Source organism: Chelmon rostratus, chromosome 20 (genome assembly GCF_017976325.1).
Source record: "Chelmon rostratus isolate fCheRos1 chromosome 20, fCheRos1.pri, whole genome shotgun sequence".
In the NCBI taxonomy this organism is placed as follows: domain Eukaryota; kingdom Metazoa; phylum Chordata; class Actinopteri; order Chaetodontiformes; family Chaetodontidae; genus Chelmon; species Chelmon rostratus.
Window position 1 is genome coordinate 11,084,097 of NC_055677.1, and position 26,328 is coordinate 11,110,424.

Consider the following 26,328-nt stretch of genomic DNA (forward strand, 5'->3'; position numbering starts at 1 on the left):
TGTTTTCTTTAGAAAGAGCAAGTTGTGATAGCTGACCCCTGACCTTTCTGGGACCTTTGTAGGAAAGGTTGACCATGTCTGATTACACGCACTATCCACACACACACGCAGACACACACACAAATGGATACAACACCCACGAGAAGCCCTATGAGGATGTCTCAATCGACACTGGACGGCAGAAAAAAGTATGCTTTGCTGTCTCTGCACTTCTGGGCTGCTTCCTGTCATTTGTTATATCGTAGAGCAGTTTCCCCGGCACTCTTTGCATACTGCATAGCAAATTGTATTCATTGGGGCTCTGTGGGATTGTGTGTGTGTGTGTGTGTATGAGAGAGAGAGAGAGATTGAAAGAAGCAGGTGTCGGTTATGTTTGGGCAGCAGTTTTTGCTTCCCTTCGCATGCTTTCAGTCTCGTTCTGGTGGGAAACTGTATCATGTAAGCGCACCGACTCGACCTTTGTGCTTTCCTCAGGTGGACTCCATCACCAGCATGCTGAGAGGAGCGGTGGTGGCTCGGGCATTCGAGCAGACCAAGTGCTTCACACCTGGAAGAGGATTGCAAGGTAAAAAAGCGAGACTGGCTCTCAAACACTGATCTCTTTTTTGGACAGTGCATCTCATACTCCAACACAGGAAATGTAAAAGTAATATTGATTCTCTCTGTCTTAGTTTCCTCACAAGGTATCTCACTATCTTCTGTAGCAGTATGGAGGCGTGTTTTTTTTTGTTTGATGGTGTAGCTCTGCTTCCTGAGGCGGGCTGGGCTGCACAGTGGGCCCGAATGAGGAAAGATGATACTGGAAGAAACCCCCCAAGCCCAGCCAGCACTGAGAGAAAACACAGCACACGCTGAAAACATTGTAGCCGCCACCTGCGCATAGGGGCTGCAACTTCCTGTTGTGTCACGTGTGTGTGGTGTGATTGCGCTGTAGGTGGATTCCAGCTCCTTAAAAAAAAAAAAAATCCATCCATTTTCTCTTTTCATTTCTTTTCCCCTCCAGCTGTCCCACTGCCCTTCACTCTGAAGCACTTCAAACTGTTGACACAGCACCACTTAGTTGCACACTCATCTCCACTTTACGGTTATTGTAGTGCTACTTAGCAGTCAATGGAAAATGTGACCCTGCAGCAGCTCTTGTGCTCGTGTCTTATCTGATCATTTCGTTTTTTTTGCTGTGTTGTTTATGTGCCACCTAACCTCATCTTGGCCTCTGTGTTTAAACCACGCTATTGTTGCATTTTATCTCTCACAGGAAAATGTAGGAAACGTTGCTGGAAGGGGCTAAACGTGTCCTTATCATCTCCCGCTACAAATATAACGCTTATGTGATCTGTGGAGCTCAGATGACTCAGCCCGTTTTGAAGATTAGATAGAAAGAAACGCTCAAAAGCAACAATTGTTTTCTTTCTTCTCTTATGGCGCAACTTCCCAGACTTTGCAAAGACGATAACTGTGTTTTGCTTCCCGGTGGCCTGTGTTTTACTGCGTGAGGCTTTAATAAGCTCTGATATGAAGCAAGTTCGCTCATTTTATGTCCTTGAACGTGACATTAATGGAGTGTGATGAGCGTTGAAAGCCAAAGAGCACATCACCCAGTTATTCTGTAGGTTTGGATAAGTATCGTTTCCAAACACCCCGACCCATTTGGCACGCAGACTCCCCTCTCATCGCAGTCTTCAAGTGAGCGCAGATATGCTTGAACTGAAAATAGGTCTGTCGTTACTTGGTGTGTGTGTGTGTGTGTGTGTGCGTGCGTGCGTGCGCTTGTATGCATAAATGCCCTCAGGAGGGACGTGGAGGCCTTGATCAGAGCTGATCCATCTCCACTCCACTAATGTGTGTGGTTGATAACGTAGCAAATAGGATTATCTAGCAAGTGGAGCATTCCTGCATCTGATCCCACAAACACACACTCCAAACCCCCTTAAAGCCTCTGTTAAAACAGCCACCCCTCTCTCCCAGATCTCTTCATTGGTCTCCAAAGTAAACTTCATTACAAGCCTTTCTCATTTACGCTCACGTTTCGCCAGTGCAAAGGCAAGTTAGATCAGATTGTAGATTCTAACACTAGTGGCCTGTGGGATGTGCTGATAAAATAGGAGGGATGTTGCCCGGTGAATGGTCTGCCTGACCTATCATTTTTTATCATTTCAATCAGAGGAAGCGAATGAGGCCAATGTGAAGAGAGACACATGAAGAGTAGCGGGGGCGTGAAGAGAAATACAGTAACGGATGTTTTATGTTGCCAGTAAACATCTGTGAGGAGAATTGACTGGAGAGTCAGGGAGAAGGAGGGGCGGAGAAGAGAGAGAGGAAAGAGAAAAGAGGAGGTTGTGAAGATGATTAAGGAAGATGCATCAGAGGGGGAATGAAATAATCAGATCTGTTTATTATCCTTTGATGGTATCCGAGGCAGTTTGTCATATAAATCCATTTTAATTCTCTGTGCGTGTCTGTGTGTGTTTCTGTCAGAGTTTCAGCAGGAGATGGAGCCCAAGGTGAACTGCACCAAAAAGCTGCGTCTCCACGTCAAGCAGGACCCGTGGAACCTGCCCGGCAGCGTTCAGACCCTCACACAAACCATCGCTAAATATGTTGAGGGTCAGTGTGTGCCTGAATCCCCCCCCCACACACACACACACACAAACACGCACACACATATTCATGTTCCTATATTGACTGGGGCCTAAGGTTTGTGTGCATGTACAGTACTTGTTAAAAAAACACGCCAGCCTTGGGAGGCAACGTGCATTAAATTGACCAATTCTCCCGTGCGCCTCATCATGTTTATTAGATGCAGTAATAGCTCCTGTTTAAGTTGTGTGGGTACAGGCAGTTCCTAACTGCGCTGCTCTCTTCAAACTTTAAACCTAAAACCATCCTGGGATGTATAAATTGCAGCTGCAGAGCTGGAGCGGAAAACTAGCAGGTTGAAGAATCGAAGGGCTGCACACTGTGAGACCTTTTTTTAATCCACACGGGGAGTTAAGCCTCATTTTCTCGCAACGGGAGTGTGTGGTTTTGTGTTTGTTGGAGCGCAGATTGAACAGGCGGACGCACACGGACACACAGCATATGTACATACAGACACAGCCCATGCAAACACGCTGAGATGCAAAGAGCCCAGACCGAAGGCCGGCCACATGACACTCCTGGGAAAGGTGAGCCGGCGGTCACAACTGAGAGAGTACAAATAAGCAGAGTTATATTAATGTGCAGCTTGGCCTGTGTACACCACTTTTTTTTTTCTACCTCTCCACATGATGGCTTTTTCATGCACTGCGGCGCCCTGCCAAGCTTCCCGCGGCTCTGATATGACTATAAACAAATATGGATTTATGTTATTATCTTTGCCTGTGGCTGTTTTTTTATGATTTTTTTCTTATATGCGAAGATAAACAGCTGTGGAGCAGGGATGGAGCAGAGGAGTTATACAGCTTCGTCCTATTTATGACTTTAAGGGGTTGAGTATATAGTATAGGTCATACTACAGGAGAAAGCTCTTTGGGAGTTGATAAAAGGTTGTTCCCTGCCTCACTGGACTGCTTTTATTTGTCGTGTTTTTTTTTTTCAGAGGTGAAGACGCGGCTGCTGCTGGTCTTGTTACAGTATACAGGTTTGTCCTACTCTCCTCCCGCACACACACACATAAATGCAAAATACAGCACTGAATACATTTTGTGCAATGAATAAAAGCATACTCTTTAGAAACATAGCATCCTGCGCTGGTGAAGCATCTGAAGAAGGAAAAGAAAAACACAGCTAGAGAGCTAAATAAACAAGAAAGAACAGTGAAAAGTTGATTAAAACATCTGCAGTAATTTCAGAACGTAATCTCTACTGTTTATACGCAGGCGTTACTTGATGTAATAGAATACTTGAAAGCACAATGGTATAGTTTGAGCTCTGTTCGCGCTCTATAAAGGCACTGAGAATGGCCTGACGCACATTTCCTAAATATGCATGAGTAGAATTTATGAGACATTGAATTAGCACCAGTTGAGAAGAAAAGATGAAAAGTCACTCTGACAGTTTCATGTTTTAATGAGGACACAGAGGTTTTAATATTGACATGAGCTACTTTGTTTTTATGGAAAAAGGGGGACATTAACCCTTAACATACAGTGAATGCACCCTCATTGTGTATGACCTGTTCTGTTACTGTTACTATGCATTTATTATGCTTCCACAGCACCAATACATATACAATACTATGCATGCCGGTCCATATCAATCGAGGCTAACAGCTCAGCTAAACTCAGATGCCACCTCCTTTAGAGAAACTATGCCGAAGGAATTAGGTGTTATGTTGCTTTGCATACCTCCAGGGGTTTTGAATTCGTAAGAGAAGGTAGAGAAGGGGGTAGATTTTTTTCTTCTGAGGTTGTGGTGGGATTGGCTAAGAGTGTCAAAGAGTTTGCAGTCACTGCTCATGACACATTATTCATTTTGGATGGGTGCATGAACTCATTTTTAACTCGGTGGATTGCTGAACTTTTTCAGGGGCCCTATTTCTCAGGAAATTATAGCAGCCAATTATTTTCCACTTGGGCACACCTGTCATTTGCGCTCATTTTTTTTCTGATACAATATTTAATACCCAGCAGATTTTTGTAAAAAAAAAAAAAAGGCGGCCAAGATTTTTTTGTAACCAGCTTAAAAATGACTACAGCATAGACCTAAAAAGTGTGTTTGATTACCGTAACAGACTAATTTCTGTCACTCCATTTCTTCAGTATTTTACCTCACCGCTTTACACCTCTGCTTTTAATCTTCACACACTTCATCATCTTCATCTCTTTATGAGGATTCCTCTCACTCTCTTTGACTGATTTTTTTTTAAACACCGTCTTTCCCCTCTAGACTCAGAGATCCAGTTGCGTCGAGATATGGTGTTCTGTCAGTCTCTCGTTGCAGCTGTGTGCGCCTTCTCAGAGCACCTGCTGGCAGTCCTCAACCAGGTAAATTATGCATACATCTCCTTTTGGAATTGGAAATTGAAAAATACATATATTTTTTGGTTTGATTCTTCCATTCAGCTCGCCGCTTAGCTCTATTGTGCCCACTCTCAGTTCCACAGTGTAGGCAGGGAGCCGGACCAGGATGGCCAGGACCCCCAGGACCTTCAGGAGGCCCAGGAAGCCAGCCGCCGTTGGCTGGAGCAGATCGCCAGCGCTGGGCTGCTCTTCCACTTCCAGTCCCTCCTCTCCCCCAATCTGGTGAGCACCAGACCATCCTCAGCTCTCAGTTAATCCGCTTTGACGAACACTCTAAAGACAGGAAGTTGCTTTCTGTTTATGCACACAAAACCATGTGGATTTGTTCTAAACTGACTAATCTTGTAGCTGTGCACATGCAGAACATACAAACAATATACATGTATTTGCTTTAGGCATACAGAGATTTATTTTTATTAATGTATTGCTGCATATTTTCCTTGTGTACCACCATGACTAACAGTCTCATTCTGATATAAAGCTAGAATACATACGGTATAATGAGCAAACAATATGAATCACTGGGTACAAAAATAAATATATTAATTATGCTAACATAAGCGTGCAAGACATGAGTTCTGCAACATTCAGCAGTGTTGTTCATCTCTCTGAATCAGTGTGATGGTGATCTATACATTAGCTAAGCAAGCACAATGGGATCCACCATTTACTTGTTTTCAAGATCATCAGTCAAGACGCCACTGCCAGGCTGCTTACAAAAAAACAGCAAAGACTAAAATATGCTGAGCTTAATGCACAGTCTGCCCACAGTGACTGTGTCGGGATGTGGTCTGATTCGCAGAGCCAGATCCCACAGCCCACCTCTCTCCCTCATGCGCTACTCAAATAGCAAACAGCATCATCTGGATAGTCGCTGTTTAAGCTGGAGCTGTTGTCCGCCAATAGCCAACAACCACATGGACACAAAAAATGTTGATATTTAAAATCCTGCGTAGATTTTAAGTCAGTCCAGTGAAAAGACCATAGAGAGGAGTTCGTTATGAGCTGTGGATTGCTGAAATTGAGCTAAGCACACGCTGTGACCCCGCAGACATCCATATTAACCTTTCCCTCGTTTTATCACCGTGGTGGAGAAATCGAAGCTCAAGGCTGAGCAGCAAAAGGACTGTAATATATTTCCTCTAATGATTCTTCTCTGCATTTTGAATCATCAACCACAAAGAAAAACATTTTTTTTTATTGGGATGAGGTATTTAGATTTAGTTTCTATTTCCGTCCTCTTCACTGGGAATTAGAAAACACAGGAAGTGCTTTAAAAGTGTTTTTTGGCGTCTTACGTCAGGTCTTCAGAAATGGCTGCTGCCTTCCCTTCTTCCTCCCGCCGTGCTGTCTCTCTCTTCCCCTTTTAGTTCTCAAGACATCCCCCTTTCAAGTGTCCCTGTGGAACAAAACAGGGTCTCTGTACCTGCAGGTGATTCCAGCGAAATCTCAGCACGCTCCTTTTTTAGGGCATCACATGAAAGGCGGCATGAGGCGAATTGGGGATGCTTGTGGATGTGTGTTTGGGTTTTTGTGTATGCTGAATGTGTGTGTGTGTGTGTGGTGGCGGGGAGTGTGTTCAAGTGACGCCCTGTAAGATAAACTTGCCCACATGCAGCAGGCTTCACTTGGCAGGGCAGCGGGTACCCCTCTGTCACATGTCGGGCCATCTCGAATGTGTCTTTAGAAAAGGGCCCTAATCCTCTTTCAGTGCTGCTCTGGTTATCCCTCTGCATGTGGTGGATGACTGGAAGTGGAGACAGAAAGGAGAAAGAGAGGGGGATGACGGAGGAGTGCACAGCGTATCAACTCGAACTGTTCGCGCCACCATCGCTGTGGCCACGAGCAGATGTGTGTGTGTGTGTGTGTGAGGATGTGGAGTACATGTCTGAAAAGGAAACACACACAAGTACACACATACACACACAGACGTAAACAAACACAGTAAGCATAAAAACAGACAGAGACTTAAGCGTACACAGGCTGTCATGCATGCAAACACAAGCCAGTTGTTCAGATCAGCATCTCGTCACAATATAAGCACAATGGTGAAGTTTTTTTTTTTCTTAACAAAGAACAAAGAACGCACACACACACACACACACATGGAGATGCAAGTAACTAGCTACATTTGCTCAAGCCCTTGAGCTACTTTAGTTGAATATTTGCATGTTACGTTGCGTAAAGGTGAGGTGTGAAAGACCTGCCAGATTTACCATCCCTGTGCCTCCCCACATCTCCCCTTCCTCTTGCCCTGTGTGTGAGCACGAACGCCACCTGTTGCTGATTGACTGGAATATTGTTGCGTGGCTTGGACCGATCTTCTTTGTTCGTTTCCCGTTTGCAGAGCGAGGTCTCTGTACAAAAGCACACACTGAACTAAAGAGCTGATTAAATCTAGTGCATTTTATCATCTACCAAACAATTTAAGTAGAAACAAGTAGCTACAATATACTCCACCTCGATATACAAAATTAAAATGCTAAATGCATATTATTGCAACAGAAATAATCCAATAGTGATATTTATATGATAACATCACACTGTGAAATGAGCCTTTCTGCCAATCCTCAGATATGTTTAATTTTCATGAAATTCAAGTGATTAGTAAGAGGCTGCAAGATCTTGTTAAACTGTGAAAGTTAATTCTATGATCGTAATAATAATAAAAACAATGCTTAAAAAATTTATATAAAATATAAGAATAGTAAATATAAGATGAACATAAACACAATGTATGACATAAGATAAAGACAGACAAATATAGATAAAACCACTGAATAATAGTATAAAATCAAGGTAAAACAGAATACAAAGAATGCATGAAATCAAATAAAATACAGCATTTTAAAAGAAGTGCAGCAGAATCTTGCAAGAATCTCAAGAAGAACCTTCCTCTGTCGAGGTGCAGGGTATTGATCATCTCATTAAGCCACTGCTTGACTGTGGGAACCTCCTTTTTCTTCCAGAACTTGTGTTTCTTGGCTGCAATTAAGCTGTAAGAAGGGCCCTTTCTGCATAATGCACACCTTTCATTTTAAAAGTACTCCCCAAGACCTGTAAACAGTCTTTGATGTGTAAAACTGATGAAGTTGCGCAGCTACGCTTCCTCTTACCAGTATGCTATCTTTTCTCTCTCTTCAGACTGATGAGCAGGCCATGCTGGAGGACACTCAGGTGGCCCTAATTGACCTGGAGAAAGTCACATTCTACTTCCAGCAATTTGAAGGCGAGCCGCTGGTGGCCAGTGCGTACCCTGAGACTTTTGCACTTGTGGAAAACAAGACTGAGCTTTGAATAGTGCTCTTCAATACGTCTCCTCTCCTCTCCGCAGACATGCCCGTGTCATACCAGGTGGAGGGCACCCGTCAGACCTTGAAGGTTTGCTTCTACCTGGAGAGTTTCTACTTCTCCCAGCTGCCTCACAGGCTGAGAAACGGAGGAGGCGTCAAGCTCTACCCAGTGCTCTTCACCCAAGGTATAGTGAGTGGGGGAAGTGTAAATCAGCATGTAGCGCAGAGATGAAAGCCGCTTTATAGATGAGCGGAATGCAAATAGGAGTATGTTTACAGTGCCTTTATCACTTTATCTTTCGCTCTTTGGTTTGATCCCTCTGTAGCGCTGGAGAGTATGGAGGGTTACTACTACAGAGACAACGTGTCAGTGGAGGAATACCAGGCCCAAATCAATGCTGCTTCTTTGGATAAGGTCAAACAGTACTACAAGAGACTGAGGTATGTTATACACGACACATACACAGAGATATTACTTCATGTTCTGTCTCATTTGGCCTCTTTTTTTATCTAATATAAATCAAGACAACCTCCCATTCGGTCGGGCTTGACTCTCAAAGCCCAGCAGGGCCTCAAGGTGATTGGCTGAGAGGAACGCAGCGGGAATGTTTTATGATTGGTTGCGAACACACACACAGCAGGGGCAGCCGTGATTGGATGAGGGTGCCCAGCGTGTCACCGGCGCTGATGTAGTGCTTCTGTACAGCTGCTGCACTCAGTTACCTCACATCCCATTGGTTTGCCGCACACCCGAGACCCTCTGTGATTGGTCAGGCGTGGATAATTTAATGAGGTGGAAACAGATAGGAAGAAACGGACACTTCTGGGAGTTGAAAATAAAGGCTCGGCTTTATTTAATCTCCTGAATGTATGAGAGAGTGTCAGACCTGTGCAGTGTGCGCTCTGAATATCAATGTGGTTTCATATTAGATGCCACCTTGTGATTTGAGAGACTGAAAGTCTAAAGCAGCTGTGTGTAAAAGGATGCGAGTGTCTGTGAATGCACAAGGCCCATTAAAAATTCATACTTTAGAAAATGTTAGAGACTGTGTAATTAAATGAGGTCTGGCTTTTGCAAAATGTATTATATTGGTGTTAGTGCGGCTCTATTTGCAAGCTGAGAGCAGGAGAGATTTATAGAAGCACACTGATCCTCTTGAGGTCTATTAATTGGACACTGTTATCACAGATCTGAGTTTGATGCCTGCTCAGTTGCCAGTTTACTACAGATACTGTAATATCAAGATTAAACGCGAAAGACTGATACCATCTAAAGAGAATCCGCCACAGTCTTGGAGAGGCGTTTGAAGCCCGGCCAGAGCGCCTTCCCTCACTGAATACCTGGGAGGCACAGTGGTCGACACGACGGCCTCGACTAAACATCTGCTGACGATTGTGTGGATAATTAAATGCATAGCAGAGCTCACAGCAAAACTTCGTCTTGTTATTTAGGGACAATCTGCTTTGGGTGGGTTGGAGGGGCCGGGGTCTGGGGTGGGGGGTGATTTACAGCTCGAGCAGTCATGTGTCACATCAGTGCAGATCCTCCTCGACAAAAACATTAATTTGCTGGGACTGCTTTCCGCGGAGAGCTTTTAATTTGTTCGTAGTGTTTAGCTCGACGTGTGAACAGAATCTCAAGCGTTCATTTCTGTGAGTGTCGGATTTCCCAAAGCGCCGTCGTGGATCCCACATTGTGGCGGGTCATTTCATCTCTTTTCGCACAGACCTTTCCAACTGTCCCTCTCTCTCTATCTCTTTCTGTGATGACATTGTCTGCTGGATCTTCTGGGACTCCACAACCTTTTAATAGCGGAGCGTTGGCATTCTGTGGTATCTCTTTCATTTAATTTTATTGAGTCCTTGTTTGCAGACTGCAGTAAGGACTTCACAATCAGTCTCTGAAATGTCATCGAATTAAGACCCACAGGGAGAGATGGTATATTATGTGCGCACTCGTGTGAGGGTGCCTGCAGCTCCTTATAACATGAAATTATCTTCATAATTTTTCACAATTCACATCGTACACGTAGTCAGCCATGTGATTGAGAACAGCCGGTGTTTTGTGCGTAGCACGTGTACTGTACGTTTCTCTGCAGTTTGACCTGTGCAGAAAGAGCCCAATTGCATTGACAGTAGAGACTCCAGCAGTAACACGGAGCATATGTGTGCTGACAGGCTGGTGATGTGGAGAGCATGAAGGGTGCTGGGTAAAGAGGTGGGAAGGCAGCGTGCTTCAAAACTCCAACTGGAGTTAAGCTATTAAAGAGACTCCCTACCTGTTGTCTGTCAGTCTCCATCCAGTCAGCTCCACACAGTTTTCTGGTCTCCACCTGTGTATGTACTGTAGTACAGTGGGTGGATCAGTTGGTGTTGAGTTGACATATGTACTGCGCTAAGGAACGATTCTCCATGCAAGTAAGAGTCATCTTTTTTCTAGGTTAAAAAGATGGCAGGACTTTACAGAAATAGTGGATATCTCATATAAAGCAAAGGCCCAGTACAAAGCATATGGCTGACAGTGGTGGAATATAACTAAGTACTGTGCTTAACTACAAATAAGAGGGAAATACTGCACTTTTTACTCAACTACATTGATCTGAAATCTTAAATTGCAGATTAAAATGACAAAATATATGATACATTTGTAAAATATGATGCATCATTAGAATATAAAATACCCATTGTAATTGGCTCCACTTTGAACAGTAAAATTCTACTTACACATTAATGCATCAGTAAAATAGTTCAATAATATAACATGTAATGTAACACTGGCAGACGCCATTCTTCTGCATAATCAATACAGTGACAACAGTTGTCAGAATAGTTGCTGATAAGCCCGTCACAATTGTTGCACAATCACCTAATCACAATTATTCCTATTTGTTGTATAACAATGGCTGGAATGTCATATTTCATCGCCGTTCCACCGTTTGAGCACAGCTGACAACTGGAATGTCATGAGCATGTGCACATGGAATAATACAGTGAACATTACCCATACTGCTCCCACCCGCACTATTCCCTGGTATCGATCGTAGTAAAGGAAATCTTCCGTGCTGGTTTACAACAGTCAGTGAGTACAGTGTCTCTCTCTCTGTAATATTACCAGTTTTCTTTTGCCATGTGTCTTTCGGCTGACCACAGACCAGCCTGTGATGTCACTCCCCTCTCTATTGCTGCGTTCCAACCTCAGGCACCTCGTTATCCTTGGAGCTCGGCCACGGCAGTGTTGGGTTAAACCCACACTGTGGGCCGGAGCCAGAGGCTGACTGACAGACAGAAACGGCTCACGCGATACTGAACTAAATGAACTGCAGGGTCGAGATACTTGAGAGGTTTCCTGCAAACACGCTGGCGTTACACCTCAGAGCCACATATGCATAGGAGCATTCAGGCTTTTTTTATCCATCGACATTGCATGTGGGGAGAAGTAAAAGTGACGAGGATGCAAATTTAGCATTATCATTTACAACTGGAACGCCAGCGCTTTGCCTGGCTTAAGCACCACTGAACTTCTCTTAAAATGTCACCTGGTTACCTGATTTTATGCATTCTATGTACTCTATTTCCAACTCCATTATATTGCTATTATTCAGTGGGTTTTATTTTCCATCGTATGTCATGCATTCTCTTTATAAAAGACTGTGGTGCATGTTTTTTTTAAACCCCCCCACAGCTCCAAAATCGGGTGGTTCATATCGGGGCAGCTTCTGGCTGAGCCACAGATAATACCCACAGTGAGGTTAAACCCGTGGGAAGACGTTCTAGGGTAGGCTGAAATGGGCTTATTTCGGTTAATCAAGACCGGTGCTGAATCCTTGTCCGGAGGGAAGTTGGGGGGCTCTGTTGTGTTTGTTTGCTTCAGAGGCGGCGATTGGTAGAGTGTGCACAAGAGGAAAAATACTGTAAAAAAAATTGACTTCTTGCCTATTAAGCCTCAAATTGCTGACTGCCGCTGTAGTAAAGGAATAAGGAGAGTGTGGAGACCTTTGATGTTTTCATCCTGAATTTTATCTAAGTGGGTTTAATTTTTTCTCCATCTTATTATACATTTTATTATACATTAATTTTCTGTCCCTGTTTTTATGCGATGTACTTGGTGCATGTGATTTCTTTGTTGTAGAGCACTTTGGGCTGCAATTCTCAGATGAACGGTGCTATATGAATAAAGTACTGTTATTATTATTACAAATGCTAGTACTGAGATTAAATTAACAGGGAAGGAAGTTGCACTGTGGGCATTGTCCGCTCTCAGAGCGGTAAATGACAACGCACCGTGCACACAAACTCATTCAAGTCTTCTGCAAAACATAAACTCACAGGCCAAATTACAAGCACATGGCTGGTGCCATGGGAGTCAGTGGCGTATAGAGCCAGAGCACGCACACACGTTTTCAAGCTTTCATAAACCATCTCAGCTGACGTGTGCATTTAGACAGAATCATGCATCATGCACAAGCAGGAAGACATTTCTGAGCTTAATCGAGGGGATAAAGTAATTGTCTCTCATTTTTCTGTCACAAATTGTGAGATATGCATTCGAATGCGTTCAATTGTCTCCTCTCTAGTGGGGAGAAATAACATCTGAAAAAGGGAGGAAATAAAATGCTTGGAACAGAAGAAATCTTTTCCTTTAGGACACAGTCGGAATGGAAGAGGGGAAATTGAAAGGGGAATATAGATCACCAGAGCGGGATGGAAAGACGGAGGGGATTTCGGCAGAGGGCTGAGGATGATGGGTCGAGTAGGCGAGTATGCAAGGGAGGGTTAGTTGAAGAGGGCAGAGTGGAGAGGGGAGAACCTGAACAGTCTGCAAATGTTTTATTCAAAGCGAGAGATTATTGCAGGCTTGTGGTTTCATCTCATTTTTGCCCTTATTGACAGGACGTTTCAGGAGGGAGTCAGGTTATCCCCTTGCATGCTCCCTCGCTATTGATTAAAGGAGCATGGTGTATGCAGAGTTGTGAAACAATAAAAGAGAAAGTCCGGCACTTACTGCACGTTATTCGCTATGTGCATCGTGTCCATACAGTATCCTGTTGCAGGCGTTAACAGTAACCTGTGAGGGTGAGAAGGCATGTTAAAATCAATATCTTCTGGCGCAGACAGGAAGCTTGCACTGCTTGCGTTAGGCTTTTCTCCCTAATCGAAATGCGTTTGGCAAGAGCGAAGAAATGTTTGGCACTGTCTCACAAGGCAGTTGTGAAATTTCCACATCTCATGGTCCCTTTGATAAAGCTGCTTGATATATGTGGATATTAAAATTCTACACAGTCTGACAAATGGTGTATAATGATGGCATGGTGGCTGAAAGATAAGCAATAAACCTGGATGTATGGCACTGTCCAGCAAATGGTATGTATTATTATTACTACACACTCTTGTATTTCATGCATTGTTAGTTAAACAGTCATCAGTCACCACCACGCAGCACAGCTTCTAGGTCGTTTCTGCTTGCAGTGATTGCTCTCCCATCAGCTATAGGGGATTGGTAATCACGCCACTGCAGTGCAGTTTGTCTTGATTAGGCAGAAATGCTCGATGCTTAGTGCAGGTCAGAGTGTCAGCTTTTACACAGTAGCGAGCTGCCTCGCTCCCTCTTATCTCTGTTGCCCTGCAGCTGGAGCTGAGATCGATCCTCAGTGTTCAGAGGGTGAATATGCACGATAAAGTGCTGCATGCAGAACAACGTGATTAATGCTGCTGGCTGATCAGGTAACGACCGCTAACTCGGGTTAAGGCTTTGTTAGTCGTCCATACTTGGACACACACCCTGATCTTATGTTAGCGTCCTCGCAAACGTGCAGCTACAACCTTAAATAAAAGCCTCCCTGACGGCTAGCTCTGAGTAAATCATGTTGTTTGTTCTCCAAGGACGTCGACACAATATATGCTCAAGAAGAGACGGTAGATGGTGTGACATGACTTAGTTGCTCGGCACACAAACATGAATCCCACCGCTGTCCCCAACATCAAAACAGTGCCACAAATCTGTGGCTCAAACAGCATAGATGCTTCGCGTGATTGATGATATTTCTCTCCCTTTGTGGGGCAAGGCTACGCGGTAATGATTAATTATTATGGTAAAAGCTACTGCAGCAAGTTCCCACATCTTCCATCTGACATGCATTAGTATTGTCACGCAGCGGCGCGGCTAGTTTGCTGAATGTGGGATTTCTCGGATGGCTGCACCTGTAACCTGAGAAGTCATTTCAGCTTTTCTCACAGGAAGAAAAATACTTCTTATTTGAGCAATCATAACTGATTATGGATATGATCCGTGCTTCAGCTGGGGGACAATGGCAATTTGGTCATTTATTTGTTCTAAACGGAAACAGAGCTTTCCCTCTCTCTGCGTCCCTCCGGTTGAGGGAGTGATGGAAATGCTACAGTCTTTGCGCCGGCGCTGAGAGTCCCAGTTCACCAGAGCGCTGAGGAAGGTGGTGGGGATTCATTCTGCTCCAGCTGGTTTGCACTGAACCCATGTTGCTGAAGGTCTGGCGAGGCTGAGCATCAAAAACCTGGTTCTGTTTATCATTCAGTCATTGAGCAGCTGTTAGGATGACAGTTCTGCACTTGGTGATGCTTGATATTGTAAAAAACAACCTTGGTTCACTTTCACAGTAATACTTTGCATCTAGCGTAATTATTCGCAGCACAGAGCCGTAAAATCTTTCACTCTTTTAAGCCAGTTGCTATTTTTGCGTTGTAATGCATGCAGTAACTGCACAAGTGTCTTCAATGGCAATGATGTAATGATGTAATGTCTTCAGCAGGCTCTGACACTAAGACTCCATTAACAGTAATCTGCTTTTTGGTGTCAAGGGTCAGACATTTGTTTCCTGGTCTTGACTGACACTAATAACTTTGGTTTAAATCTACTCAACATACATGTGAAATAATGTATTTTTTCACATGTAGTTTTTATCGTGTCTCCATAAAAATAAGCATGCCATTGTTTTCTACATATGTATTTTTCCTGCTGGCATTTGCTTCCATATTAAACTGTGGTTGACATATAGCTGCTCATAAATATTTGGCTCTAAGTGTAAAGAGGAAGGAGGCGTGGGGAAAGGATTTGACCTCCAACACACTTCACACACACTGTGTCGCCGGTGTCAGTGCAGAAGCATCACCATGTGGCATGTGAGGGGCTCCTGGAAGCCCTCATTAGCCGCGAGGCAGCTCTGCCGCACGCTGCAGGGGTTTGTGGGGGATTTAATAACAGTGAGTGTCATTCATCATGGCGGTGTGAGTGATTTACATGGACCAGCATGCACCTATGCAGGGTCACATACGCACAGTATAAAGCCATAAATCCTGGACACTTGTGTCCTCAAGAGTGAACGGCTGTGAAACCGAACCCGCGGAAGACGCTCATTTGAGATGTTCTTTTCTCCCGTCTCTCACGGAATTTCAGGGATAATTTTTGTTTCTTTTGTACTTTTTAAACGGAGGATGTCACGCTAATGTGCCCATTCCCACGCCGCTCCTGTGAAAACATCTGTGCCTCAGACCCTCCTCCTACGACGCTGCAGCTGACTACCAATGCCCCCATGCTGTAAAGGGCCTCCAGTGTCCTATTGTCATGAAGGAAGCAGAAACAAAGAGAATTAAGTATTCTCAGTGGCACAATGAAATAAAATAAAACCAGCTACAGGCAGAGCAGGTCATCTCTGGCCTGCAGCCAAATCCTCCATTAGAGTCTCATGTAAAAACCTATTGGCAGAGTGTGTGAGTGTGTGTGTGGTCTGTCGGGGTGTAGTTATTGCGAAAAGAGCCACAAGCAGGCAGCACCGATGGTTTTCTTGAGGGAAATGCTCATAACAGTAGAAACAGAATAACGCACAGTTTCTGTAACCTTTGTTTTTAATACACACTGGGTGACAGATGGTGGGCTGGAGCTTTGATTGGTGTAAAATTCCCTATAAAACTTGAGAATTAACCTTAGACCCTGTTATGATGTTGGAGAAGAAGAAAAACTGACAACAAATTTGTGCAAAAGCCTTTGGGTCCATGTCTTGCCATTAAATTGGAGCGGCTAGAGTCCAGGGGCTTAAACCTGAGAATCAATGGACACCCGGCGGGTTTAGACCTCATACATAAGGTGTATGTAACATGTACTCAGCCAGTGTTGTGTTTGCACTCTGTGTGTGGGCTTGAAATTTCATTTTTCATCCATAATAAATGTTTCTAAGGTGCTCGGTTTCCAAACCTCTGACAAAACACCGTCAGGTCATATGTAATGCAGGCCCTCTTTAAACCGCACATCACTTGTAGTCTGACTCCTATTATTTCGTCGTTAGAGACCTCCAGGAGAATCGGCCCTGCTTCTCAAGCTGTGGCTGGCGGTATTTTTAGAACAACTCTTACAGCCAAAGGATGAGATAATCAGCGGGTGTTGTGACCTTGCTTCTGCAGAAGAGGTGTGCAAGGGCAAGGCGAGGTCGATTTAGTCTGTGGCAGATAAACAAATGTGTGCGGGTAAAGCAGCGTTGGGCAGTTGGACAGAAGTTGGGTCGTCTCAGACAGATTCTATTACGGACCCTTGAGATAAAAGTGTGAGCGGCTGACCGATGGGAAGAGGGACAAAGGTGAGTGGACTCAGCTGAGGGGCAGAGATAACTGGCCCTACCTGCAGTAAGAGCCAGAAGCAGGAGGTTTTGATTTCCATCGAACTTCCTTTGTGTTCTGTAGCATTTTATCGCTTCACTGAGCCTCAGCTCTTACTTTGTTTGACCTGCTCAGAGAATGAGGGTTTTGTTTGGAAAGCTCCATCCTCCGTTTGCTGAAGCTGCTTGTTTTTCCACGGCAACACAAACACAGACGAGTATGTGCACGCACACGGATGCAATGTGGATTGCAGGTAAATCTGATATTTAGAGCTTCAAACGATCAACCCAACTTAACAGTGACCCGTTACCCCTCATAGAAATTCGCCATTGCGCGCTCTTTACGAGAGGAATCGAAAAGGTGTGTATTCGGGGCTGGGGTGCGGTGTTGCTCGTGAGCATCTTTTGAATGATAAGGCCATCTTGAACCAATTACATGGGCTGTTAGCTCCATCTGAACCCTTAGCAAACTCTGCTCGCGGTCATTTAGTCGAGCACGCCACAAGGTTAAAGGATAATTTGCCGGATAGGGATTAAATACTTGGAAACCTTCCTGCGAGTGAGAATATCAAACGGACAGGTTACTCATCCATATAGAATAAATGTGTGTTGCATCATATATTTATATGGGAACGAGCTAAAGTGAATAGGAAGCAAGTATTTGGGGGAATAAAATGTAGCCTCATTAGCCTAAATGGCTGGAGGAAGTGTACTACGGAGGCTTAAAGGCCTTGTCATGTGGATCCTTATAGTGGATGCATTGGTTGCCTCAGTTGGTGCAGCTGTTTCCTACAGTTTGACTTTGTTGAAGCATATAGTTAATGTGTGTGTGTGTGTATGTGTGTGTGTGTGTGTTTGTGTGTGTGTGTGTGTGTGTGTGTGTGTGTGTGTTCTCTACGACTTTTCATTTAAACTCTGGCTGCTTTATAATCACTATAAAATCTTGAATCAGGGATGTGGTAACGCGGCTCTGATGAATTAATTTCATTAATATTATGTCAGGCAGAAATACCACAGTCATAATGAATGCCTCCTTGGCCTGATTTTAATCACTTAATAGCGGAGTGAATGCAGATGAATGAGCGCTGCTTCACTGATTCTTGTAAACAATCTCCCTCCCTGAAAGTCTGGCGTTCCTGCATCTCTTAAAACAGACTAGTTGCAGGGATGTGTACTGTACAGATGACTGGGTGTTGTACATCATTATTGCTTCTGGCCAGAAGTAATGGAGCATGTGATTTTATTACAAGGGGTTTAATGTGATGTAGTGTGGCTATTTTTAGCACACTGCTGGATTACTGAGATTTGATGGAGTCGCAGACTGCTGAGTTTGCACCAGTGGCACTCCACCTCAGATGGACTCGTTGCGGCATACATCCTCTGTGTCTGCGTGAGGACACCAGTCCAGTGCTGCCTCCAGTGTGCAGAAAAGGGAAATAACACCAACTCCGCTGTACTCCATGAATGAATCAGGCAATGGCATTTGGAGTGATGCCCAGGACAAGAGATGCTTAGTCTGTGTTTCTGCTGAGCTGTGCCCAAGTTACTTTCATGATTGATAGTCAGATGGTGGCGCTCCATAATGAGCAGGTGGCCTACTTTTCCCAGAAAGGCAGCCAGCGCTCCTGATGACCTAGCATTGCAGGGAAAATAATGTTTTTCGAACATTGGAGCTTCTAAATAGAAAGCAACTCATGTATGATTGTTAAATAAAGTCTCCTGCGGTGTGTTACAGCTTTGCCGGTCTTTCTCCCGCTGCAGTGCAAACACCCAGTTCGATTCACTCCACATGTGAACTGTTGTTTCTCCTTTAGGGCTTTCTGCCTGGATCGGTCCAACATGCCTCCCAGCTCTGCACCCAAAGCTGCCCTCATAGATAAGGTAAGAGCAACCCCGCGCAGCCTCGCTCAACCTGCATTCATGACATCATGGAAAAACCGATGGGCAGGATTAGATGTTAACGCTGCGCCGTGGGAGTGTTTGCACGTGTATGATGGGGAAAATCAAACAAACACCGCCGCAGCACATACCTGTTTAGCACATGGCATTGACTGCATCAGTGCGAATATGTTGTAAACCCCAGAAAATACTCCCCGAATCATACCTGGAATTAACTGATATCACCTGCAGTGACCACGAGGAAGCTGACGTGAAGATGTTCTCTCAGTGAGCAGCCCCTTTTTTGTCATAAATCTGTGGCTGCTGCACTGCTAGCACAATGTTAATCAACCTGACAGAAGACCATGAGCACCTCACAGTCTGCTCTTTTTATGTACTACTTTGCTGATAAACAGAGTTATTTCCTTTTCCCCCCCGCACCAGATCCTGCCCTAACCCCTCTCCTTTTGTTTTGCCCAGCTGATGCGTCCCCTGAACGCTCTCGAGGAGCTGTACCGTCTGATGGAGAGTTTTATCAGCTGTCGCCGCACTGCTGCCTGTCAGTACACCGCCTGCGGGGCTTCTGGAGTGGGGCTGCTCACTGTGGCCTCTGAGCTCTGCTCTCGACTGGGAGCCACACACATTGTCATGTGCAACAGCGGTGTTCATCGGTGAGTGTGTGGGCACTTTGCACGTCTTCCAGCACCGAATGATCCGCCTCCGGTTCAATTATACGTTCCTGCTTACCGTTTAGTTCTTTCGACAGCTCTCTTGCAGTTTTCCTCTCTCCTTCATCCCTCCTGCATTAACACTCCTCTCACCTTTACCATTTCTACCACACTGGTGCCGTGCACTCTTCTTTTATCCTCTGCCTACCTCTCAATTTCACGAGAGCCCTGCACTCCTCACTGCAGGGATTTTCTATTAATATGCATTTCTCTGCATTAATTACCAGCAGGATATTCTAGTTAATAGGGCCCATTGTTTCTCAGACCAGATTAGGGACTTTAAAGCAGGCATAGCCCTTTACACAGGAAGGAGACAGGTCAATTACTTCCATTCTCATAGAATTCTATATACGGCTGCCTAATTCACCTGCTGCTGAGGGCACCATTCATCAGCACATGAGGACAGAAATATCCTGATCGTTTGTCACCACTGATCCCCAGTTCCGTCTTCCATCTCTCATCTCTTACTCTGCTCTTTCCCTCCACCCGCCCACCCATCTCTTCTCTGATACCCTCTTTCTTTACCCCATGACAGTTTCCATATCTTTTCGCCTCAGTCACACGCGTGCCCGTGTTCGTGCTCTCGCCGGATGTGACTGATGGCTTGATAAAGTGGCGTGGATGGAGCCGCCTGGTTGCCTGAGCTCTAATAGAAAGTTCCTGTCTGTGCAATGACTGCTGCTACTTTATTAACCCGCAGGCTGTGTGTGCGCGCGTGTGTGTGTGCGCGTCTCTGCAATTATACACACGAGCCACAACTCACCCAGACAGGCAGGCTAAGTGTACCGTGACACAGCAGGTGACAAGGCCTGCCATATTTAGGAATATTTGTGAACCGGCTTTCTCTTTAAACACTGTTTTGCCCTCCAAAGCTGCAGACTGATGGGTGTGTTGGATTCACAGGGAGCGAGTTACTCTCACCTGATGCAAGTTATTAATTTTGACAGTCAAGGTTTTTATGCATAACCACATTACTATTGAAAGAAAACAGATTATATGTGAATAAACCAATTTCACTGATTCCTCTGTGTAATTTCAAAACATTCCAGTATTTTAAAAAAGCTGTATCGCTCATGTAAATGGTGAGCACACAAACTAAATCTGGCATAATTGAAAAACCTATGAAACCAAGCCAGTAGATTAGTAACGTGGAAATTGCATTATCAGTGTGGCAGCCTTCTCAGGCACTATTGATTGGATTAGTTGACTTGATGGATGAGTTTTAATAACAGTGAAAGCGTGATATTTTGGGGGCATCAGCAGTTTGCAATAAGATCCTCTCCTCTCCAGATTTTTTTTTCTTGTCCATCACCCCCACAAAAACCATTAGAGAGGCAAAAGGAGAGTTCGCTCTTTGACAGCAGAGCAAGAACGATAGCAGGGAGCATTGCAAGCTCAAAGCCTGATCTGCATTCCACAATCCATGAGGCTTTTTCCCTTTAAAAAAAAAAAAAAAAAAAACTATGAAAAAAAATATTATAGTCACAGCAGTCATTTCTCAGCTATAAACGTTTGGCCTGTATACACTCTTTCTGCATCCTGCATCTTCTCTCCCTTTCTTCTTTTTGTTTGTCGCTCTCTTGCTGCTTCTCATCTATCAGTATGGACTTGGCTCTGGAGGAGTGTAAATGGGATATGGGCTGGAACAACATGAAACAGATGGGTATAAATCACCTCATACTATCTCACCAGCCCTAATGAAAAGGGAGACCATGCAGCCTCACACACACACACACACAGATTTTCTGCAGTTCCTTCATCCTGCTCCAGCTGAAGAGATATTTAAAGATCCTCTGTGGGTGACTTTTTTTTCCCCCCTCCTCCTTTATCGGTGTGGGAAGCTCAAAATGGGTGCTTAAAATATTCCGGGGTGGCCGCTTTTGCAGTTCTCTGCTGGGATATCTTCTGGCACACACTGGAGATGATTGTTGAGTTCATTACTTTTATCGCATCATGTTTCGCCATGTCATAAAGTTATGCAACTGGAACTCGAGGGGACTGTTAAATCTTGATCTGATTGACTCAAAGTAATGGCTTCTGGCAGCAACAAATCCCACAACGCACACCTTTTTTAAAAAAAGTTTTGTTCTCAGTCACCATGAGAGAAACAAACAGCTCCGATCTTAGCCGCCCCTCGGCAGTGTTACTCAATGAAACCGAGCCTGGCAGCGTTGGAACTCTGGACAGTTCAATTTGCTGTGAAAAGGCCCTGGATCGATATACTAGTACAGCTTGTTATCATAGAAAGGTCACCAGCAGCCTTGATAGCTGTCACTGGCTCTCTAAGGAATCCTCCACATGCTGCCGTCTGCCTGTGTGTGTGTCTACGTGTGTGCCTGGGAGCACAGTAACTAATGAATCACAGACTCACGTCAACACTCATTTTACACGCATCACACCCTCGCGGCAGTCAGAGCACAGCGCCTCTGCCACAGGAGATGCGCTGACTTGTCCTTGCACCATTCTCTCTAAGTATCAGCCGCGGAAGTCTCCACAAGTGCCGCAACCCTCTCTTTTTCCCTCCCTGCTCGGCCCAAAAGTGAGGATCAGGAGGGTTTGTTATCCTCCCGATGCCCGCTAAAATGTTGCCTACAGCGGCGAGTGAAATGATTCATTGGTACGGAGGTGAAGGCGGAGGAATGTGACGGCAGCGACAAGGTGTCAAGAGGAGCGAAACGCGCGAGTCGATGGCCTTCGGGCTGAGCTCTGCCAGAGATTCATCGTGTCTGGATGAAGCCCAGAGTTCTGAGTCTGGCATGCTTCTGTTTTCTGTTGATGTTTGCTTCAGTCTCAGATCTCGCTTTCAATCTCCATCTGTTGCAAAGAATCCTTTTATTGCCAAGGAAGCACGCTGAGAATGAGAGAAGGTGTTTCTCATCACTGTTGATGGTTCCATTGTATCAAACACGCACCGAGATGTGTTTGGCATAACCAGAACTGCATCAGCGGGAGCAATATTCTGCATTAGTGAGAATTTGATGAATATGCAGGCGGCGAGCGCACGTTCAAGCTTGACCTTATGTGTTTCCTCTCTGACCAACAGCTGCACCCTGAGTGTGACACTGGAACAGGCCATCCTGTTGGCCCGAAACCACGGCCTGCCCCCTCGCTGCATCATGCAGGCTACTGACGTCATGAGGAAACAGGTATGTATTTAAATCCCCCTCTTCATTTCCACTCTCTCAGCTTCCTGTTGTTGCCGTCCCCACACGCAGTGGCACTTTCTCACTCTGAGTGTATTCACGCTTGAACTTCTGCATCCAAAATCATTAGATAAACTGAATGCTTTGTCGAGTCATACTGGGCTGCCAAAGCAGTATTAGCAATGGGTTTAACAGTGCCAATAGAGGAGTTGTGTCCCTTTAGCGTGGTCAATGTTGATTTCTCTCAGACAACATTGCAATTTTTAAAGGCAGCCAAGAGTAAGTGTATTTTTTGGTCTGCTGCCGTCCACAAGCAAAAAATCATTAGCTCTGCTCCTGTCTATATTATAATTTCTTTCTTCCCCTGTTTCACCCCATCTGATTCTATCAGAAAAGCATTCAATGCGCCCAGAGTGTGAATCTCACCAAATGAGGGAGGAAAAAAAAAAGAAAAAAGAGTAATGAGAATCTGAACAGGCTGAGAGTCTGGAGTTTGCATGCTTGTCGTCTATTTGGGGTCAAGGGAAGGAATTGCCATTACTTTCCTCAGTGCGTACACGTTTTCACCCTACAAAAGGCTGCAGCCATGACCAGAGTTTGGCCCATATCGGAGACTCTCATTAGAAGTTCTGTGAGTGGTGGTTATATTGCTGTTTGCAGTGAGAGGAGAGGTTAGCCGAGAGGCTGAGATCCTGCGGGAGGAAAGTCATTTAATTTCTATGCTCAGAGAGCTGGGCTGCCAGCCAGGAGGATGCAACTCTGTACATTGTGTGACCTTGAGTACAACTTCATGTGGCTGGGGGAAAAAATCCATCTTGTGCAGGGTGGGGTTTGAGATATTTGTAATGGAATGCGAAGAGGTGTGGGTATGGAAATCTGCCGCTTCAGATCATTTATCTTGTTTGCTTGCTGGAGCAGAACCTGTTCATTATGTTATATATTTTTTTATTGTTTCATTTTTTACATCTGCCATTCGACGTTTTCTGTTTTCTTGCGTCATCATTGACCTAGACTTCACCGAGAAGAGACGGCTCAGTCCAGATAGAGAGCGGAGTCTGCACTCCAGTGTCTGACTCTTTGTGTCTGTGTGTGTGTGTGTGTGTGTATGTGTTTGTGTCCTTGCTCTCAGACATCAGCTGATGAATCTGATGAATATGAATATCACACAGGGTTTGGAGGACTTCCTCTTCTTCCTCGCTGAATAGTCATACTTGCACACAAAAAGGTTATCTGCGCCGCATCCAACCCCAGCAGGACCCATCCATCAAGCCCAGACAGCATCATTCAGAATGAGAATCCATGAGGGATTTGGGCAAAACGGGTCCAATCACAGCTTGATTTGTAAACGTCTGCATAGCAATTGCCAATAGACTGACTGTATAGGAAAACTATCTAAGCCTCTAAGTCAACCTTTTGGACTTTTCCAGTTTCACCACGTGGAAGGAACAAGTTCTACCTGTTTCCATAATGCGTATTTCAACCTGGCACGACTCAACAGGACAGATCAACTGGAATGAACAAGAGTAACGTGGCGAATAAAAAAAATCCTCCCTGATATTTATTTGATGCTCTTGTTTCAATCATTAAGGCCTCAGCAGAATATTACAGTTGGGTTTTAGCTGCAGATGCATCATTTATGAAAGAATCAGCCTGCAGGTTTTAGTTATTAAGTAATGCAGAAATGTGAAAATGTGTGAAAAATGAAAACAATTATACGAAATATGTGCAGCATCTTGAATGTATGAGTGAATCGATGTTCATTAGAAACAAGCGGTGGTTTGTTGGGGTTTGTTTTGTTGAATATCTTGACAATTATTCAGTGGGTTGTCATAAAATTTGCTGCAGCATGCATGTCCCCCACAGCATAAACTGTAAGAACTTTTCTGTTGGCACCATATCTATGTCAAACTTTTATTTTGTTAGCATTGTCAATATAAGAATTTTGCCATGCCGATGTTAGCATTTAGCTCATACAAGTTCTCCTTTATTTCCTCTTGTAATACTTCAGACATCATCGGATATGTTGTGTTTCAGAGATCAGTAACTGTCATCTCTGACTCTTCAGATCCACTCTGGGTGCCGTGTCCTTTAGGGACATTAGGGGGCATCTCTGTCTGGAGGCGTCAGAACGGATGGCTGTGATAGGCAGCGAATAATTGCTGATGCTATCCCGCTATCTCGGGGCAGACAGTCAGATGGCAAACGGCAGACTTGCAACCGAGAGGTCAGCTAATGCACTTTTGGCTCAGTCGCTCCCTCTCTATCCGAAGAGGTCATCAGCGTCTGCTCTTTGAGTAATGATTCGATTGTGTGTTTTTGCTTGGGCGTGTGCGACACAGAGGGTGTATTTGTGAGTGCAGGTGTTCTTGCCTCTAAATTGAGAGGCTGAGTCGCCTCCTGCCCCCCCCCCCCCCAGTCGTGTATCTGCCGACTCTGTGCACAGCCAGCAAACTACAGCCACATTAGCAAAGAGCAGACATGCTCCTGACTGGGTGTAATCAAACTGCAGCACACGCATACAGGATCCAAATGCCTTACTGCTTACTTTTATTTCCTTACAGTGACTGTTCTGCATGCGCTCTTTTGCAAACATAGTTGAAAGAAGACAGATACTAAAGATAGACAACACACAGCAGCTGTTTAAGTTTTAGGCTCTTAACATGCATCATATAAACTCTACCACGCAACCCACATTATTCATAGAGGCTGGTTAGACTAGAATTGATTCCTTTTCTCTCACAGGTGACCGTCACTCATTCATGACAGAAAGCGATCTCACTTGGGGGGAGCTCATGTCATTAAACAAAAACCTTCACAAGAGATGTATTCAGGCCAAGATGGCGTCCAGTCCTGTCTCATCTGTGGGCCCAGCGGACCTTTAAAACATGCTCTGCTTGTGTTTCTGAAGTTGCGTTGAAGCTCTTCCCTCCGTGGTGTTATTCTCAGCTTCTATTTAAAGCTGCATTTCAACCTGATCCGTGATGTCATGAATTGTTGATGTGTGTTTGTCTTGTAGGGGGCGAGAGTTCAGAACTCGGCCAAGAATCTGGGAGTGAGGGATCGCACACCGTCATCAGTCCCAAGGTAAGACTGCAGTCACGTCCCCTTCATGTGCGGCAAAATCAGCATCGTAAATTAGAGGATCTCAGCGAGCTTTGCATGTTATAGCTCATTAACTACAGGACACATACATTCCATTACTGCCTGCCGTTTTTTTAGGATATTTTTTGAATGATTATGTCCCTCCAGGTAGCCATTTGTTTCCATGAATTTCACTGGGGCATTAAAATCAACTTGGAGAGAGAAAGATATGCAACACCTCAGTTAGCATTAACTCACCTTTATGTTTGTTGAAAGCTCTTTTTTCATATCGTGGTAGGAAGCAGGGACTGTTTTGAATTTTCTTCTCTGTCGGTGCCTTCAAGGACTCTCTGATTTGAAAATGTAAGAATCTGCAGTCAAAGCACAAAGCTAATAGGTCTTAATGGCCATAGATGGACAGAGATTGTGTGGATAATCTGTGATCGGGCTGGTTCTGTAATGGACATGGCTAAAAAGGTCAAGGGACTGAGGTTAGAAAGGACAGAAAAGAAGTAGTAAGAAACATAAGAAGAATTCAACTATTTATTTCTGAAATCTCACTATGTACAGTTGCTTGTTTTGACTCC

The 26,328-nt window shown here is 44.6% G+C and overlaps 1 protein-coding gene across 1 annotated transcript in view; it reads left to right on the forward strand.

The window, feature by feature from the left end:
- prex2 (phosphatidylinositol-3,4,5-trisphosphate-dependent Rac exchange factor 2) overlaps window positions 1-26,328 on the forward strand; it is an 84,370-nt gene that overhangs the window by 55,805 nt on the left and 2,237 nt on the right. Inside the window, exons 29-40 of the mRNA XM_041961037.1 lie at window positions 475-565; window positions 2,476-2,604; window positions 3,578-3,619; window positions 4,867-4,964; window positions 5,076-5,222; window positions 8,145-8,247; window positions 8,335-8,478; window positions 8,620-8,734; window positions 18,726-18,792; window positions 19,270-19,460; window positions 22,561-22,663; window positions 25,677-25,744. Coding sequence (XP_041816971.1) covers window positions 475-565; window positions 2,476-2,604; window positions 3,578-3,619; window positions 4,867-4,964; window positions 5,076-5,222; window positions 8,145-8,247; window positions 8,335-8,478; window positions 8,620-8,734; window positions 18,726-18,792; window positions 19,270-19,460; window positions 22,561-22,663; window positions 25,677-25,744 — 1,298 coding nt within the window. The remainder of the gene's footprint in view (window positions 1-474; window positions 566-2,475; window positions 2,605-3,577; window positions 3,620-4,866; window positions 4,965-5,075; window positions 5,223-8,144; window positions 8,248-8,334; window positions 8,479-8,619; window positions 8,735-18,725; window positions 18,793-19,269; window positions 19,461-22,560; window positions 22,664-25,676; window positions 25,745-26,328) is intronic.